We start from the raw sequence: 18,938 nt of genomic DNA, 5'->3' as shown, positions 1-18,938 counted from the left end.
AACCTCCAGACTCTAAAGAGGGTGACTCGCTCAGCGAGTCTTTGGGACCAAGAAGACAATCAAATTATCGCTCTTCTATTGAACAATATTGATTCTCACATTGGATCCTCATGTCTCTATCTTCCTACTGCCAAAGATATTGGGATCATCTTCAACATATTTGGTACTGGGAATATCACTCGAATTTATGAGGTGTAAACAATATTTTGCGCTTGAGCAAGGTGCTCAAATTGTGGATGAGTACTATAACCAAGTCGTGACCACCAGTAAGGAAAGGGACATGTATCAGCCACTCTCCACTGACCTGAAAAAAAATGAAGCAATGTCAAGATGTGGATGTGATTCGGTTTCTTCTTGGTTTGAATTCCGAGTATGAGTCTGTTCGTACACAAATTTTGGGTGGTTTTGACCTCCCATCACTTCCTGAGGTTTTTTCTCGAATTCAACGTGCTACTCTCTCTGATCATGACTCTCAGTTGAGTTATGAGCGTAATGGTGATCGTGCTGCTTTTGTTGCTGCCCGTAGTGGTTCTGGTAGTTTCCGTGGGGGGCGTTGTTTTCGTGGTGGCCGTGATTTTCGAGGTGGTCGAACTGGAGGTCGTGGGCCTTGAAAATGTACTCATTGTGGTCGTAGTAATCATTTTGTGGATTACTATTGGGCTTTACACGGCACACCATCAAAGTCAGTCAATCAAGTTTCTTTTCAAGAGGATTCTCCATTCCCATTTGGACCAGCAGCTAGTTCGGGCACCATTCTAGAGCATGATCTGATCTCCATTCCCAAAGATGAGTATGCTCAATTCTTATCCCATAGGCGGGCTTCTTCCTTTTCCATTGCCACTCTTGCTCAGTCAGGTACTGCATCGCACTGTCTTTTATCCTCCACTAGCGACCCGTGAATTATTGATTATGGCGCCAATGAACATATGACTCGTTCGTCTACTTCCCCTTTTGATTATCATCATGTTGATACACCTCACAGTGTCACCCTTGCTAATGGTTCCCTCTCCCACGTGACCGACTTTAGCCATACACATATAAGTCTTGATATTGTTTTATGTTCTCCATGTTCCTGGTTTTCCTTTTAATCTGTTATCCTTTAGTAAAATTACCAATGCTCTTAATTGTGTTGTTAGTTTTTATCCTTCTTTGTGCATTTTTCAGGATCTCAAGACAAGGAGGATGATTGGTATGGGGCATGAAGTTGGTGGATTATATTATCTAGATCTCACACCTACATCTTCCTCTCGTGCTTTGCAGTCATCCACCTTAGCTCTTCAGTGGTATTGTTTTCTTGGTCATCCTTCTTTCCCTACATTGAAGCATCAAGTCCTGAGTCTTCATCATGAGGTATCTGTGTCTTGTGAAGCTTGTTAGTTCAGTAAACATCACATGTCTCTTTTCTATCCAGAGTTGTTCGTAGGATTTCGAGTTCTTTTGAGTTAGTTCATTCTGGTGTATGGGGTCCCATTAATATAGCGTCCAATAAATTCCACTATTTTGTGACTTTTGTGGATGATTTCTCTTGTATGACATGATTATTTTTAATGAAAAATTGTTTTGAGTTATTTTCTATTTTCCAAATCGTCTGCAACATGATTAAGACTCAATTTGCTCAGAAACTCCGTATCTTGCATTCTAATAATGCCAAAGAATACCCATCTCATTCTTTTGCCACTTATTTGTTTGATAAAGGTATTATTCATCAAACCTCCTGTGCTCACTCCACAACAAAATGGTGTTGCTGAACGCAAGAATCATCATTTATTGGATGTTTCCCGTTGTCTTTTATTTCATATGCATGTCCCCAAACAATTTTGGAGTGATGTTGTTCTCAGTGCTTGTTATCTCATTAATCGGATGCCCTCCTCACTCTTAGATGGTGCCTCTCCTCATTCTCTATTATGGTCATCTTCGCCCCCGTTCTCCCTGCCACTAAAGGCTTTTTGGGTGTGTGTTATGTTATAATCTAGGTCCTGGTTGTGATAAGCTAGACTCTCGTGCTACTAAATGTGTCTTCCTTGGTTATTCCACAACTCAGTAAGGATATCATTATTATAGCCCTCTTCTTCACCGCTACTTCACTAATGCCGATGTCACATTTGTTGAATCCGTTCCCTATTTCCCTGTTAGTACTCCTTTGGGTGACTCTTCTCTTAAGCTTGATGTAGTGTCTATTCCGCTGCTTGTTCCGTCTCTATCTGAGTTTGCCTCTCCTCCTCCAGTCTTGTTGCCTCCACGCTCGCCTACTCCACTCCGAGTCTATACGTGTCGGTGATAAGTCTTGAATTGTTTGATTCAAGACCCCTTTATTTGCATTTGTTAGACCTAGTTCGTATTGTATATATAACGTTTTGTCGTAGTTTTTGTGTTTTATCTTATTTTCAGGTCTTAGTTGAAATCTAATTCAAAACACTTGAATTAGACCTGAAAATACATCAAGAGTACTTTAGTCATTTTCCTGCAAGTTGAAGAATCGTCCAAGGCAATTCGATCAATCTACTATTTGTATAGTCAATAATTCGATCGATCGACTTATCGATCGATCGACATATTTTCGATCGATCGACTTCGCATCTTCCAGAAAATCAGATATTTCCAGATCTTTGCATTCTTTATGCAATTCAAATCATAAGTTGGATTTTGTGGACAGAAATGGACGCCGACCAGCTCTGTTTGTGCGGCTAGGATTAACTCTTGATGGGCTTTTGTGAATCCAATTCTCTATATATATGAGATTAGGGTTTTAGGTTAGAACATGCATCTTTTGGGGTTTATTCGGATTTGCTCAGGTGTATCACTTCAATTTCTTGTATTTTCATTTACATAGATGCTACTCTCTGGACCGAAATCCAGAGAGTTTGTTTCCTTGTTGTTTTTCCTTTGTTCTTCATATTCTAGTTAGTTTTCTTCTTCCTCTTTTGTAATCCGAATTTCTTTAAGTTTAATATAGTTGATTTCAATTCATTTCTCCCTTGTTCCTTTACTGTTTTCATTCATTTCCATGCCTAGATTAGTTTAAATTCATGTCTAGCTAATTTAAGTCTTAGGGTTTGATCCAAGTCCTATCCAAAACTATGTAGTGTTCTTGATGTTCTTAGGATTTTCTTTAGATGTTTGATGATTGCTAAGGACTAGAGAATATCAAAACTCATGCTAAAAGGTTTTGATATCAATATTCCAATCTAATTATTCATGAAAAATAGATTAACTTGTCTATGAGTTTTTCTTGAAGTCTTGAGTAAAACCAACATTCTTGGAAACAAGAATGATGTCTTTTGCAATGATGCTATTTGACATGATGTATGATTTCTCATTAGAGTCACCTTATAGGATATGCTAGGGAACACCAATCATTTCACCCCTTTGGTAGTCTAATTGTTTTTCAATTGTAGTTTAACTCTATGTGGAATGATTTGGTGTGAAACTAGATATCTTATCATTGTGGCCTAATTAGGGTTTTCATGTATTGTATATACTCATTAGGATGTGTTATAGAGTAGTAAGCTAGGGAACATTTGTCACTCCACACCTTTGGTAGAGTAAATGTTTTTCAATTATAGTTTAGTCTTTACGTGGAGTAGATTAATGTAAACCTAGGTGCTTTATGATTACGTTTTAACTAGAGTGTTTTCACGTCGAGATCGTCGTAATGGTTGACGCCCATTACGCGCTCATATCAAGCATGTTAGGAAGGTCCATATAGACTTTAAGCTTTGCATTGGTGGAGGATTGGATAGGATCAACACCCTAAGTTTTCTTTACGTTTGTTTTCATTTCCCGCTTTTATTTCTTCACCTTGTCATTGTAGCTTCAATTCTACAACCTTTACTTTTATTTTTGTTTTTAAGTTAAGTTAAATGCGTTCCTTTCCATATTCCATTACGCAAAACAACTAATAATCTCTGTGGTTCAATCACCCTTACTATAGTACAGTCGATACGTACTATTGCGAGTGGTAAACTTATAAATTTAAAATCCACGTGTAGCCGGCGAGTCCCAAGCTATACCAATCGGCCACGCCCATCAACTCCTACACCTCTACCATCATCATTCTCGTCTTCCGATCCAGGTCTCCCTTAGTAGTGGACCCTCTGCCTATTGCTTTCTGGAAAGGTAAACGTTCTTGAACTACTCAGCATCCTGTCAGCCAATTTGTCTCCACTAGTTCTTTATCTTCTTCACTTTCTTGCTTTATTTCCCATCTATCTTCAGTTTCCATTCCAAAGATAGTGCAAGATGCCTTATCGGACTCTGGTTGGAGGCAAGCTATGGAATTGAAAATGAAGGTCTTCCATTAGAATGGGATGTGGGAGCTTGTTCCCTTACCGCCTACTAAAAAGACGATTGGTTGCAAATGGGTATACAATGTTAAGTTTAATCTTGATGGTTCAATTGAATGGTTGAAAGCTCGTTTGGTTGCTAAAGGTTAAACACAGACGTATGGCATTGATAATGATGAGATGTTTTCTCCCGTTGCCAAAATTTCTTCTGTTCATTTTCTTATTTCTTTGGCTGCTAATCTTGATTGGCCCTTGCTTCAATTGGATGTCAAAAATACCTTTTTACATAGGAACTAACATGAGGAAGTTTATATGGAGCAACCACCTGGGTTTGTTGCTCAGGGGGATTATCAAGGTCGTGTCTGTAAGTTAAGAAAGGCTTTGTATGGGCTGAAGCAATCATCGCGGGCGTGGTTTGGGAAATTCTCTGAGGCGGTTTTGGAGTTTGGTCTTCTAGGATGCCACATAGATCATTCAGTATTTCACTTACATACTAGTGCAGGTTATATTCTCCTTGTGATATATGTAGATGACATTGTAATTACCGGTGATGATTCAGGAGGAATTGCTTGATTGAAACTGTTTTTACAGCATAAGTTTCATAGAAAAGAATTGGGAAAACTAAGATATTTTCTGGGGATTGAAGTTGGTAGATCTCAAAAAGGTATCAATTTATCTTGGAGAAAATATGTGCTTGATTTGTTAGAAGAGACAGGTCTTCTTGGTGCTCGTCCGGTTGACATTCCAATCGATCCTAATAAAAAATTACTAAAGGATGAAGGGGAATTATTTGAAGATCCTGGTAGGTAATGTCGTGTAGATGGAAAGTTGAATTATCTTACTATTACTAGGCCAGACATCTCATATGCAGTTGGTGTTGTTAGTCAGTTCTTAGTGGCTCCTAGGGTTTTATATTGGGAAGCTGATACTCATATTATTCGATATTTGAAAAAAGCTCTTGGCCTTGGGAAATTGTATATACCGAATAAACAATTTGAGGAGGATTTACTGATGTAGATTGTGCATTCTTAGGCGGTAATCTGGTCGCTTGGAAAAGTAAGAAACAGACAGTAGTTGCAATAGGGCAATGTCTCAGACTGCCACTGAGTTTATGTGGTTACAGCATTTTCTCCAAGAGATTGGATTCTCAACCCCTACTCCTATCCTGTTTTGTGATAACCAAGTTGCTATAAATATTTCGTCTAATCCCGTTTTTCAAGAAAGAACCAAGCATATTAAGGTTGATTGTCACTTTGTTTGAGATATGATACTAAGCAGAGATATATCTACACCATACGTGAAGTCTGGAGATTAGTTAGCTGATATGTTTACAAAGTTTTTGTGTCGAAAGAAGTTAGGGTTTATTTGTTCCAAGCTGGGCTTATATGATATATATGCTCTAGATTGAGAGGGAGTGTTAGAAGAGTTTATTAGGGTTAATATGTTACACGGGTATTTTGGTCATTGTATTGAACTTTACAATATATGTATATGTAGTATGAGGGGAGAGAGGCTACGTGAGAAACAACCTCCTTCTATTTTGCATGCAAACCTCTTAACACATCTAAAATAATTCTTCTTGTTAGTATTTTGGCCTCATTCTGTGTTTGGACAAAATCACTTATGTGTAAAGATGTTGTAAATAGGGATTCCACTTGTTAGAGCATTTTCAGAAGACTCTGCACTGCGAAAAAGATAGAAGATTTCAAATTCCCTGTCAGCCGTCCGGACGACATGTCATCCTGTCCGGACGTCCATCTGTCCACTGTTCCATCCGTCCGGACGACGTGTTCATCCCGACCGGACGCCAGACAGACTAGCATCATCCGTTCGGACGACGTATCTTTCCGTCCGGACCCTACACTGTGTCGAGAAGCTTCTGTTCCAGCTTGCATCCGTCCGGACCTCTCAGCAGCCCGTCCGGACCTCCATTAGTGATCGATCAGCTTCAGATTCTTTCCAAGTTCAGAATATGGGAAGATTGACACACCGTCCGGACGATGTGGTTTCCCGTCCGGACGCGATCATAAATAAGGCAAGAATCGCAATTCAAGTATCACCGTCCGGACGTCAGTCAGCATTGGTCCAGACGCGCGCTCATCAGTTAAGGAAATTGCCGATTCGACTTCAACCGTCCGGACATCTGCCTCTCATGGTCCGGGTGCATGCATAGCAGATATGGAAATTGCGTGTTGAAGAATTGCCGTTCGGAAGTTCATCCCCCTTGGTCCGGACGCGCGAAGCCTTATATAGAAATTACTTGCAGCGGACATGCGACCGTCCGGAAGCCAATGTCTCACCGTCCGGACGCGGCTCTTAAACAGGAAAGATTTTCAGCGAAATTTTTCGAAAAATCCTGTTGCACAGTTGTCCGTCCGGACGGCCTAGGTTCACCGTCCGGACAGCGTCCGTACATATTACAGCAGTCGCACATTCAGCACCTTAGCCTATAAATAGAGGCCCATGGGCATTGAGAACTGCAAGAATTCGGTATTGAATTCCACAAGAGCTCAGAGAAGTTAAAAATCCCTCTGAAGCCGTTACAAGTGTGCTGCGCTACAACTGAAGTCTATCTTAGAGGTCGGCTCTAAGGTAAAAGATTCCATTGAAGACCCCTTCAGGTAGGAGACCTGGTTGGTAAGCATTCGTGTTGGGTTACACGTCAGAGAGCAAGGTACGACCACTGCATCGGTATATGTGAGTGTTACTATCTTGTATCTAGCTTCGTCTTCTGAATAGTGGAATTCCTGAGTTTGGCTGCCCCGGAGTAGTTTTTCTCTTGATTGAGTTTTCACTTCGTCAACAAAAACTGTCTTTTATTTTCCGCTGTACTTAATTTTTGTTGACACTTGTTGCACACACTTTATTTTTAGAAGTCAATTTCAATTTTCACTTCTTATATTCATGATGCTACCTTTTTTCATTTTGGAGAGTTTATCATAACTACGTGCATCAATTCGGAGTATATTATTTTAGTTGGGAAGCTTTGAAGCTTTTCTTTTAGGGCTCTAACATTAATTATTGGAGGTTCGTTCAGCAAGTTATCCATTTATATTGTCATGGCTTGAACTATTACAAAAAGAAATATATATGTAGAGGATGCTGGTCTTAGCAATGTATTGCGTACCTTGGGCTCTTGTTAGGTTTTGGGTCATGACATGTATATTGGATACAAGGAACATACAAGATATGGGTTCTCAAGTTATCCTCTGTCTCCTTTTGTTTTTGTAATAGTCATGGAAGCTTTGCGCAAAATGATTACTGCTACTGTTGATAGAGGCCTTCTCTCAAGCTTCTTTGTGGGATCTAGGCCTCCTGCCGTATATATTTATTGTTGTTCGCAGATGATACTTTGGTTTTTTGTGGGACTAACCCTAATCGTCGCTATCTCCATGTTCTACTCTTATTCTTCGAAGCTGTTTTTGGATTAAAGGTTAATCTGGCCAAGTCTGTTTTGGTTCCTGTGGGTGAGTTGGCTGGCATCTTGGGTTGTGGGACTTCCTCTCTGCCCCTGAAGTATCTTGGTATTCCGCTAAGGGCTTCTTTCAAGGCAAAGTATATTTGGGATGGCATTATGGAAAAGATGGAACGTTGGTAGGCTAGTTGGAAAATGATGTATTTGTCCAAGGGTGGCAGGGGTCACCCTTACCAAGAGCACACTTTCCAACTTACCTACGTACTTATTGTCCCTCTTCCCCATCCCTGCTAGTGTGGCTAATCATATTGAGAAGCTCCAACAAGACTTTTTATGGGAAGGGATAGCTGAAGAATTTAAATATCATCTAGTTAGCTGGGCCAAGGTTTGCTCTCCGATCTCTGAGGGAGGGTTGGGTATCTGTAACTTGAGTATGTTCAACCACGCTCTTCTAGGTAAATGGTGTGACGCTATGCAATTGAGAGAGATGCCTGGTCAAGAATTGTGGTGGACTCCAAATATAGTAGTTTACTGGGCGGGTGGTGCCCCCTTGTGCCCGCAAGATCCTCAGGGATGGGGTTGTGAAAGAATATTAGAAAAGGTTAGGAGACTTTCTCAGGCCACACCAAATTCGAAGTGGGGGCTGGGACTAAAATTAGCTTTTGGCATGACTTGTACTGTGACGATATGACTCTCAAGGTAGCTTTTCCAACTCTTTTTGTAATAGCCTCTGTGAAAGACACCTCTGTTGCGAATAATTTGGAGTTTTTGAGAGGTTCCAACCAGTGGAATGTGAGCAGTGCTAAAGAGGGGCATGATTGGGAAGTGGATGTTTTTACTTCTTTCAACCAGGTGTTGCATTCAGTTATAGTTAGAAGAGGCGATGAAGAAAAGCTTTGGTGGGTCCCTTCTAAAAAAGGCTTATTCAAGGTCAAGTCTTTCTTCCACTCCTTGGCTTGTTCTAAAGGTACTCGCTTTCCCTAGAAGTGTCAGTGGCAGACCCAACGTCGACAACGGCTCTTGGAATGATACTCACCTTGTACAATTTCAGGAAGTGCCATGTTATCATGATAAACAGATGTTGCTTGTGTAAGAAAACTGAGGAGTCCGTGGACCATCTTCTTCTCGATTGTGATGTGGCTTCTACTTTATGGACTACTCTTTTCAGTCACTTTGGGATGTCTTGGGTTATGCCTCGACGGGTTATCAATCTGCCTCCTTTTATCTCACTTTGTATCTTTAGACTATGGCTTATGTGTCCCCCTTATCTTTCAGTTTTAATGATTTTCTAGCTTGTTTCTCTAGTTGGGCATTTCCTTTTATATACTCCCAGTGTACTAAAAAGCACCTTACGCTTTTAATGAGATCGTCTTATTACTTATTAAAAAAAGAAGAATATGATCATTTATTGTGTTCTCTTTAGACAGCTTTTATCACTGGACTTGTTGCCATATGTTTGAGAGAGAGAATAGGACTGGCAAACTCCTCTCAGGGCACCCTTTCCCCCATTTTCCCCAGGACCTATGCTGATGAAAACTTTAGGTTTAGGTAAGTGTTGCATTTCTTCCATAAGTTCCTCTAAAAAAGCCTGGTTTTCTTTGAAAATAGCATCTCATCATCCTTATCATTATCAAGCTCAGATTGAGAGGCAAAGAGCTTTTAACAGTTATTAAATTTTATATCCGCAATTCCCAAATTTACTGAAGGCAGCTTCCTTCACATCTAGGAACATGGAACAAAAAACAAATGCATTGAACTTAAATGTAAAAGGATGGGCTTTAAAACATGCCTCGGTACTCACTTTAGCATTGTTACCGAAAGATCTCCACAAGCATGAAGCCCAGCAAGTACCAAGGAAATATCATTGTCCGGATTGCATGAAGAGTCTAACTTTTCTCCACCAGGTTCTGTGTGATCTTCTTTCAATAACCTAAGCTGCTCGGCATTAATTTTATGAGGAGACACGCCAGTCAAGGCTTTCAACATGTCAATGGACATTACACGGCAAGTGATTGTCTTAGGCGCATTGAATCTCCAGTCTCCTGATCTAAAAAACAGGTTAAAAAAAAAAAAAAAAAGGGTTGTCAACAAGTGACAAGAAGTGAAAGCCATGCAGGAGGACATCCCAATCATCATAGCATATATCTAGGGTAAACCACCTAGGGTACCTTCAAACAAGAACCATCTAGAGAACAGTAGACTATGTGACAACATATGATAGGTAGCCATCTTAACTACTTCCGCAAACAAATAATAGGCATTGCCTATAGAAACTACTGCTTGATTTTTAACAAGACCCCATGATGGATAAATTGTATCATCAGTAAAATCATAGAAATTATTTCTCATTTTTGTGCTGACAAAATACCACTGAATTCACCTGCTTGATTTATAACTTCACATTTTAATGTAGGTTATTAAACCCTAAATTACTAGTTCATCAAGGCACAAAATTCACAGTGGCAAACATCAACAGAAGTTTCACTTTCTTAACAAGAGAGATGCACTGAGGCCCCTGTAGTACCTGGAAGGTACCATAGACTTCCCAATGTCAACAAGTAAAATACTTTGAAATAAAAAACGAGAAAACAAAGTTCAACAAAAAAAAAAAAGGGAATCAATTGTTCACGTTCCATACTCATATTTACGCATCTGAGCTGCATAATGCTTCTTAATTCGTTCTGCACGTTTATCTGTGATCCTTCCATGATGAGAACATGCATCAATCGCAACTACAGGGTGTTTGTACTGAAAGGAAAGCACTTGTGCAAGATAACCCTAAAAGAACAATATAATCAGAGATGCAGTTATACGGGAAAAAAAAAAATATATGGGAGGTGGGAGGGGGAACTACATTCAACCCCCCTCTAACTACCATCCTCTTAGCAATATATCCCTCCCAATGTTTCAATTTTTTCAATGTCCCCCACTATCTACCATTGGGGTTGCAATATCCCTCTTTCGCATTACAAAATGACAAAAATACCCTCCATGAGATAAAAAAAATTGAAACATTGGGAGAAGGAACATTGCGAAAATTGAAACATTGGGAGGACATTGCAAAAACGATGGTAGTTAGAGGGGGCAAGAAAACCCAAAAAAAAATCCAAGCTTTTACCAAATGCGGCATAAATAGAATGAGTTATGGAATTGAAGTATAGCAACTTTAGCATTAAGGAAGTTACTCAGCAGCCCCAGGTTTTCAAAACAGACAAAAAAATAAAAATAAAACCATTTGCCTTTGGAGTCATGATTTCTTCTATATGGTTTTTTTTTATAAGTAAGCAAAATTTTATTAAAGAAAAAAGTGTAAAGCACCCCTAAGTATACAGGAAGTATACACAGGAGCAATCACAGCTAACCCACAAGGGCCACAACAACCCAACAAAACCCACAAAACCTAAACCCTAGAACCCAAAAGCTACACCCAAAAACAACCCGCAAAGGAACCCAAACAAAAACACAAGGAAAAAAACCAAGGGCCCGCAATACAACACACAAAACCCACCAAGGCTCACAACCCTACATCATGTGAGCCTTGCCTTTCCTACGCCTAGAAGAAGCTTCAACGTCGCCATAATTGATGGAGCTTTGCAAATTCAGGAGCTCCTTCTTGCCTTTGGACTTTTGGCGCGCTATCATCTTGTCTCGCAGAAAATCTTCTTCCATGGCATCCCTGATAGCCAAGGCCTCCTCCTCAAAATCATCATCCACCGCCCAATCCAAGGACAATCCATCCCAAAAATCAAAGTCCTCCTCCCAGACGACAATCTCCCCGTTGTGATTAAACCGATAGGCCAAGCACGAGATTGCAAAAAACCATTTTCCTCAACGGATGAGAGAATGATACAATCTCTCGAAGGAGAGGAAGAGCCTACTACCCTGACATTGATGACCTCTCGAGGCGAAACGGGAGTGACTGAAGCAGTTGGGCGGGGGTTGAAAAACCCCTTCTTAAATAGACCTTGCTTCACTGGAGACTGAGGCTTTGCTGCTTTCTTCTCTTGAGGCTTAGCACCTGAATCTTTCTTATCAAAGCCGACAGACATCTTCAAGGCTACCAGAGAGTCTTCTAGTAACACATCATTCCACTTCACCGAATGCCCTTTCCTGAGTTCTTTAGCCCTCCTATAGTAACTCTGAAAAGGCTTAGAAACCTGCAACACAGGGAGAGAAGAACGCAGCTTCACTCCAAACTTAGCTGCCCGAGAGGGAGAAGGAGCAAAACAGGGCTGAGAAAACCCCACAGGAGAGGACTGAGGGACCACCGGAGCTGCCAAAACAGCACCAGAACTGCTCGGCATAGGGAGATGATTCAGAGGAACAGCCAGAGACACCGGAACCAGAAACTCCGGTGCCGGCGAGGGGGGGAAGCCAAACGGCTTGGAGACTGGAACTTGGCTGGACCCATCTCTGGAAGAAGACAAAACTTGAACCGCCTCAAGAACTGCGGGCGACGTGGACTCCGGCCGAGAAGAACACCCAGGAGAAGTCGACGGCGCCAGTCCCGCAATCTCTGTAAAATCCAGCTGGAGAGAAGCTAAAGGTTTGGGTTTCGGCAAGAACCGTCCCAACCTAACCCTTCTGCGCTTAGGGCCCGAACCGGGTCCAGCAACACGGCCCAAAATCTTCCCAATAGTTCGACCCATAGCTAAGTTAAAACCGAGAAACATCTGCAACCACGTATGCAAATTTGAATTCAAATTACCTGGAACTATGCCTCGGATAGAGTGAGAAGCATGGGACTTCTTCCTCTTAACCAGCGAATAAAGCAACGAACCCAAATCCGTCGGATTAGACGGAGAGCAGCGAACTAGAGCTTGCTGCTTGCCCGGCGGACAACGAGATTTGTCCCATGACCAATGAATCAGCCAGAGGGAACTCCAAAATTGAGCAGTCCACTGCCGTTCTCGGAACCTCAGGGACAACACTCCTCAACGCCGAAAAAAGATCAAGGGTACGCAGTCCAGCCAGTGGAGCCCTATAACTTGAGAGACGACCACCTCAAGGGCAACTCCTTCGCAATAGAATCCGAAGCCGACCTCAGCACTGCAGCATATGACGACCTCTTCTGCTTTACCGATGCATCAGAGAAGATGATCCCACGATCCACCGAGGCAGAGAGAGAAGCAGAAACCAATCTCAACTCGCTGGAAAACTTACACCAGCCCCATCCTTTGTGACCCTCAGGGATCAGAATGAAACCTTTCCGACCACCCAACCCATAGACTGCCGCCTCTAAGTACCGACCAGCTTTATTTTCACCTCTACAGGCAAAGTTCTATATGGTTTTCTGCCACCAAAATGTCACCAACACAGATTAGCTATTGATTGAACCCGAAAATGATTGACTTTATTTTCTTGTACCACCGAGTCATCTTGATTTTCCTTGTATCCATGAATCATAGGAACTCTAGTAAAATTTGTTATCAAACAGGAACAAATCATTTTTATAAGAGGTCTCATTACATAGGCACTATCATCCATAAAAGCAAAAGGAGAATCAACATGGAATAGGATCCTCTTCATTTAGGGTTCAAATGGGGAGATCCATTGGAGATTTGTGGCAAATCAATAATGATGAATTGACCACAAATACACCACAAGAAAATTTATCATTCTACATCAATATTTAGACACATCATTTATGGTATATCAATGGCCATTTGATCATGATCGTTTTCCCTAATCCAAATGGACCTATCCATTTGAACTCTAAATGGAAGATATCCAAAATTCACCATTAATTAGGTGGCTGCCTTGATCCCTACCAAGAGAAAGCCAATGACTCGTGCTGAAATTGGAAACTTTACATCAGCCTGATTGTAGAACTTTGTTTTGGGAGAGAGGAGAATGGAAAGGGATAGGTAATAAAAAGGTAAGGGAGAGATAATTCCATTTGTATGAGTACAGGAAAAAAAGGAGATAATTCCTCTACTCCTCTCTGCCAATCGAACACCCCCGCTAACCTCGGACCGAAACTCAAGATTTCGCTTCCACACAAAAAAATCCCAAATAACCCATTTCTCGACCCCAACAAGCACTTGGCAAATAGAATCTGATGATAGACATCCACAACACTCCTCACCCGCTGACACTAACCTCACGTGTTACCCACCGTATTAACACCATACCATGTTGGAAGACTCAAGGACAGGGAAACTCATAAGAGGCTATTTAGAAAGTTATTTCAGTGCATTTAATGTAGATCAATTGGAGAGAAAGAAATCGGTGACTCTTTGAGGATTGCGAGTCTAATGTGCTATGTTTCAAATCCTCATTTTTGAGATTTCTCTTAGAATGGGTTGTAATCTATGTTCCAAATTTCTCCTCTTCAAACCTTGTAGATCTACGTAATCAAATCCAACAGAATCCAAATCCTATTATGATTAGGTGTACTTGTTTATAATAATACTAAGGTAAAGCTTTCAGTATAATAGAAAACAAGTATATGAAAGCCTTGCAACAATTATGTTCTTGAGGTTTTCTTCTTGTATACTCTGTGTGTACTAGAGGCGCCTTATGTTGTTTTTTAATAAAATTTGCACTTACTTATCAAAAAAAAAAATGTTCTTGAGGTTTGCTTGGTGTAATCCTTCCCCTAAGGTGTGATGCCAAGAAAACATCAAGTATGATGCTCAGGAAAACTACTTGTAGTGCTTAGATTTATCATTTTTTTTCTTCTTGTTCATTCTCTGGGTTGGTCTTCTGAGTTCGGGAGTGTCTGTGATGGAAAGGATCTTCCCAGTGGAGTCGAAGTCCTTTTCTATCTTGGTTGTGGAGGGAGATTCGACTGTGCGGGTGGACGAGAAGAGAAAAAACTTCTTCGGCGCGATCATCTTGAGCACCCAGTGCTCCGATTGGCTAGCATCGACGTTGGAGACTCTTGGATTTCCCTGCAGTTCAAGATTTCGTCAAATAATTCAGGGAAGGGTCTAAACTTGTGATTGCTCGTAGAGGTGAAAATAAAGCTGGCCGGTACTTTGAGGAGGCAGTCTATGGGTTGGGTTGTCGAAAAGGTTTCATTATGATCCCTGAGGGTCACAGAGGATGGGGCTGGCGTAAGTTTTTCAGCAAGCTGAGATTGGTTTCTGCTTCTCTCTTTGCCTCGGTGGATCGTGGGATCATCTCCTCAGATGAGTCGGTAAAGCAGAAGGGGTCGTCGTATGTTGCAGTGCTTAGGTCGGCTTCAGATTCTATTGCAAAGGAGTTGCCCTTTGAGGGTTGTCGTCGCTCAAGGTTGAGGGCTCCACTGGCTGAACCGCGTGCCCTTGATCTTTTTCCGGCACTGAGGAGTGTTGTCCCTGAGGTTCCTAGAGCGGTAGTGGACTGCTCAATTTTGGAGTTCCCTCTGGCTGATTCATTGGTCATGGACAAATCTCGTTGTCCGCCGGGCAAGCAGCAAGCTCCAGTTCGCTGCTCTCTGTCTAATCCGACGGATTTGGGTTCGTTGCTTTATCCGTTGGGTAAGAGGCTACTCACTCTATCCGAGGCGCAGTTCCAGGTAATTTGAATTCAAATTTGCATATGTGGTTGCAGATGTTTCTCGGTTTTAACTTAGCTATGGGTCGGACTATTGGGAAGATTTTGGGCTGTGCTGCTGGACCCGTTTCGGGCCCTAAGTGCAGAAGGGTTAGGTTGGGACTGCTCTTGCCGAAACCCAAACCTTTAACTTCTCTCCAGCCGGATTTTACAGAGATTGCGGGCTCGGCGCCGTCAACTTCTCCTGGGTATTCTTCTTGGCCAGAGTCCACATCGCGGGCAGTTCCTGAGGCGGTTCAGGTTCTGTCTTCTTCCGAAGATGGGTCAAGCCAGGTTCCAGTCTCCAAGCCGTTCGGCTTCCTCCCCTCGCCGGCGCTGGGGTAGCTGGTTCCGGTGTCTCTGGCTGTTCCTTTGAATCATCTCCCTATGCCGAGCAGTTCTAGTGCTGTTTTGGCATCTCCAATGGTCCCTCAGTCCTCTCCTGTGGGGTTTTCTCAGCCCTGTTTTGCTCCTCCTTCTCCCTCTCGGGCAGCTGAGTTAGGAGTGAAGCTGTGTTCTTCTCTCCTCGTGTTGCAGGTTTCTAAGCTTTTTCAGAGTTACTATAGGAGGGCTAAAGAACTCAGGGAAGGCATTCGGTAAAGTGGAATGATGTGTTACTAGAAGACTCTCTGGTAGCCTCAAAGATGTCTGTCGGCTTTGATAAAAAAGATTCAGGTGCTAAGCCTCCAGTGAAGCAGGGTCTATTTAAGAAGGGGTTTCTCGACCCACGCCTGACTGCTTCAGTCACTCCTATTTCGCCTCGAGAGGTCATCGATGTCGGGGTGGTAGGCTCTTCCTCCCCTTCGAGAGATTGTATCATTCCCTCATCCGTTGAGGAAAATGGTTTTTCCCAATCTCGTGCTTGGCCTATCGGTTTTGATCACAACAGGGAGATTGTGGTTTGGGAGGAGGATGTTGATTTTTGGGATGGATTGCCCTTGGATTGGGCGGTGGATGATGATTTTGGGGAAGAGGCCTTGGCTATCAGGGATGCCATGGAAGAAGATTTTCTGGGAGAGAAGATGATAGCGCGCCAGAAGTCATAAGCCAAGAGGAAGCTCCTGAATTTGCAAAGCTCCATCAATTATGGCAACATAGAATTTGTAATTTGTTCTCCAGACTCTCTCGTCCCGCTCTTTTCAAAAAACCCTTAGCCTTCTCTACTTCGCTTGTGTGGGAGGGAGGATGGGATATCCCATCCTCCCTCCTCCTCTTCTGGTTCCTCTCCGGTCTAGGTTCTCTTAGCTTTTCTTCTTCGCTTGGGTCTTTTAGTTTTGGGGTTTTCTTTTGTTGGGGGTAGTTCTCAGTGGTTGGGTTTTCCGGCGCGCTCGAGCCCCGCTCGTGACCTCACCGGCTTGTTCCGGTCCTTGCCGATGTCGCCATCTCTATGGTTGCCGCCGCGCCGTTGTGGGTGGCTGTTTTTGTTCATGCTCTTCTTGGGTTGTAGATCTACGGGTTTTGGGGCCTCTTCGCCGTCCACGTGCCTCTCCAGAGGACTCCCCGTCGTGGTCCGGCTCTTCTCCGCCGTCGGCACTGCTGCAGGTGGCCGCCACGCGCCGTTCCGGCGCACATGGCCGTGGGTGTTTCTGTTTTTTGGGTGCTAGATCTGCGGCGTATGGGATCTCTCCTGCTCACTCGCGCCTCTACGATGGCTTCTCCGGCAATTTCCGCTTCTTCCGGTGGTCCTTCCGGCTGGTTACGCGCCGATCCGGTTGCGCATGTCTACACGCGCCGGTGGCGCACCGGGCGCGTGGCTCCACGCGCCACTGCTTCTTCTTTTTTTTCCTCCTGTAGCTCTGGCTTTTCTTTGTATTTTAGGTTTGCTTTCTTGTATTTGGGGTATTGTTGTATGGGTTTTGGGGGTATTGTTTGGGAGTTTTCTTCTTTGGTTTTTTTTTGTATGAGGGGGGGTTTCTCTGTATCTTGGGTCTTGTTGTATCTTGGGGGGTTCTTTTGTATCTTGGGTGTTTGATGGGGGGTTTCTTTTGTATCTTGGGTGTTTGATGAGGAGTTTCTTTTGAATCTTGGGTTTTATTGTATTATGGGGGATTACTTTATATCTTGGGTATTGGATGGGGGTTCTATTGGGTTTTATTTTATTATGGGGTTACTTTGTATCTTGGGTGTTTGTTGGGGGGTTTCTATTGTTTCTTGGGTTTCATGTGGGTTTTGGGTGTTGTGGGTATGTAGTTTCTTATGGGTTTTCTTGGGTTTTTCATGTGGGCTAGTTAAGTTGCTCCTGTGTATACTTCTTGTGTACTTAGGGGCGCCTTAAGCTTTTTTAATGAAATTTTCTTACTTATCAAAAAAAAATTATGGCAACGTTGAAGCTTCTTCTAGGCGTAGGAAAGGCAAGGCTCACATGATATAGGATTGTGAGCCTTGGTGGGTTTTGTGGGTTGTATTGCGGGCCCTTGGTTTTTTTTCCTTGTGTTTTTGTTTGGTTCCTTTGCGGGTTGTTTTTTGGTGTATCTTTCGGGTTCTAGGGTTTAGGTTTTGTGGGTTTTGTTGGGTTGTTGTGGCCCTTGTGGGTTAGCTGTGATTACTCATGTGTATACTTCCTGTGTACTTAGGGTTGCCTTACACTTTTTTCTTTAATAAAATTTTGCTTAGTTATAAAAAAAAAAAAAAAAAAATTCTTCTTCTCTTGTTAATTTTCAAAAACTAATCCAGCCTTCAAACACCACAGTCCAACCTTGATTTCCTTCTAAGCCCTAAAATTCCCGGCCATAAAAACGATTAAGTCAATCCATCATCATCTAGGAACCAAAACAATCCAAAAACTGTCTGCTACAATACTTGAGGTACTGTTCACGCTGCTACAGTACTCAGGATGCTGTTCAAAGAGCTCATTCTTAAGATAATATCCAACCAAATAAAAAAATAAATCAATATATGATAATGATATTTACAAAGGTTTCCTCAGTGGACCATTTGTTGGAGTCAAAGTGTAAAACAAGAGCAACTTGCTCTCTTTTCTTAATCAAAGCAACTTGTTCATGCATGTATAATGCGTACATACATACATACATGTTGCTTCAACACTTTGTTCCATATTTTTTTAGAGTTTTACAATTTTTTTCTTTAAAAGTAATTCAATCTCATTTGAAAGCACTAAGAGGCGCAACCCTAGTAACACAAGAAGTATATAAGAGAAACCCCTTATAGGGAAAAACAGAATAACAAAACTCCAAAATATAAAAAAAACTAAAATAGTGTAGACAATCAGACGTTGCTATCCATGTATAAAGGGATTTGAATAAAATATTTTTTAGCTCTACCACCGAAATCTCTAGATCTTCAAAGCTCCTTGTATTCCACTCTCTTCAAATACACCATATTAAGCACAAATGAGTCATCTTTCATAGTTCCAAAATGTTACAGCTTGCCACCTGACCTCTCTAACTAGCCAACAACTCTCTTACCCTTCTAGGCATAATCCAATCAACACCAAAAAGACAGAAAGTGAACTCCATAATCTTGTGCCACTTCAAAGTGGAGAAGAAGATGATCAATGGGCACCCCACTCTTCTTGCACATACAACACCAAGCGACCACTATGACGTTCTTCTTCCTCAGGTTATCCAAAGTCAAGATTTTCTCTAATGTCACTCTCCACACAAAGAACATCACTCTCGATGAGGTCTTAGCTCTCCAAATAACCTTCCAAAGAAAAAGAGAACTAGCAGAAATAGACAGCACATGATAAAGGGACCTCA

At 42.1% G+C, this 18,938-nt stretch overlaps 1 protein-coding gene across 2 annotated transcripts in view; it reads right to left on the bottom strand.

The window, feature by feature from the left end:
- The window catches only part of LOC133875937 (uncharacterized), a 68,511-nt gene that overhangs the window by 21,187 nt on the left and 28,386 nt on the right, over positions 1-18,938 (bottom strand). For both annotated transcript variants that reach the window (XM_062314217.1, XM_062314216.1), the window contains exons 6-7: positions 10,337-10,476; positions 9,500-9,745 (exon numbers count right to left, since the gene is read on the bottom strand). In XM_062314217.1, the coding sequence (XP_062170201.1) occupies positions 9,500-9,745; positions 10,337-10,476 (386 nt within the window). The remainder of the gene's footprint in view (positions 1-9,499; positions 9,746-10,336; positions 10,477-18,938) is intronic.

The sequence above is a fragment of the Alnus glutinosa genome, chromosome 8 (genome assembly GCF_958979055.1).
Source record: "Alnus glutinosa chromosome 8, dhAlnGlut1.1, whole genome shotgun sequence".
NCBI classification, from domain to species: Eukaryota; Viridiplantae; Streptophyta; class Magnoliopsida; order Fagales; family Betulaceae; genus Alnus; species Alnus glutinosa.
The sequence above is the reverse complement of the archived record's forward strand: the minus strand, read 5'-3'. Positions and strand labels throughout refer to the sequence as shown.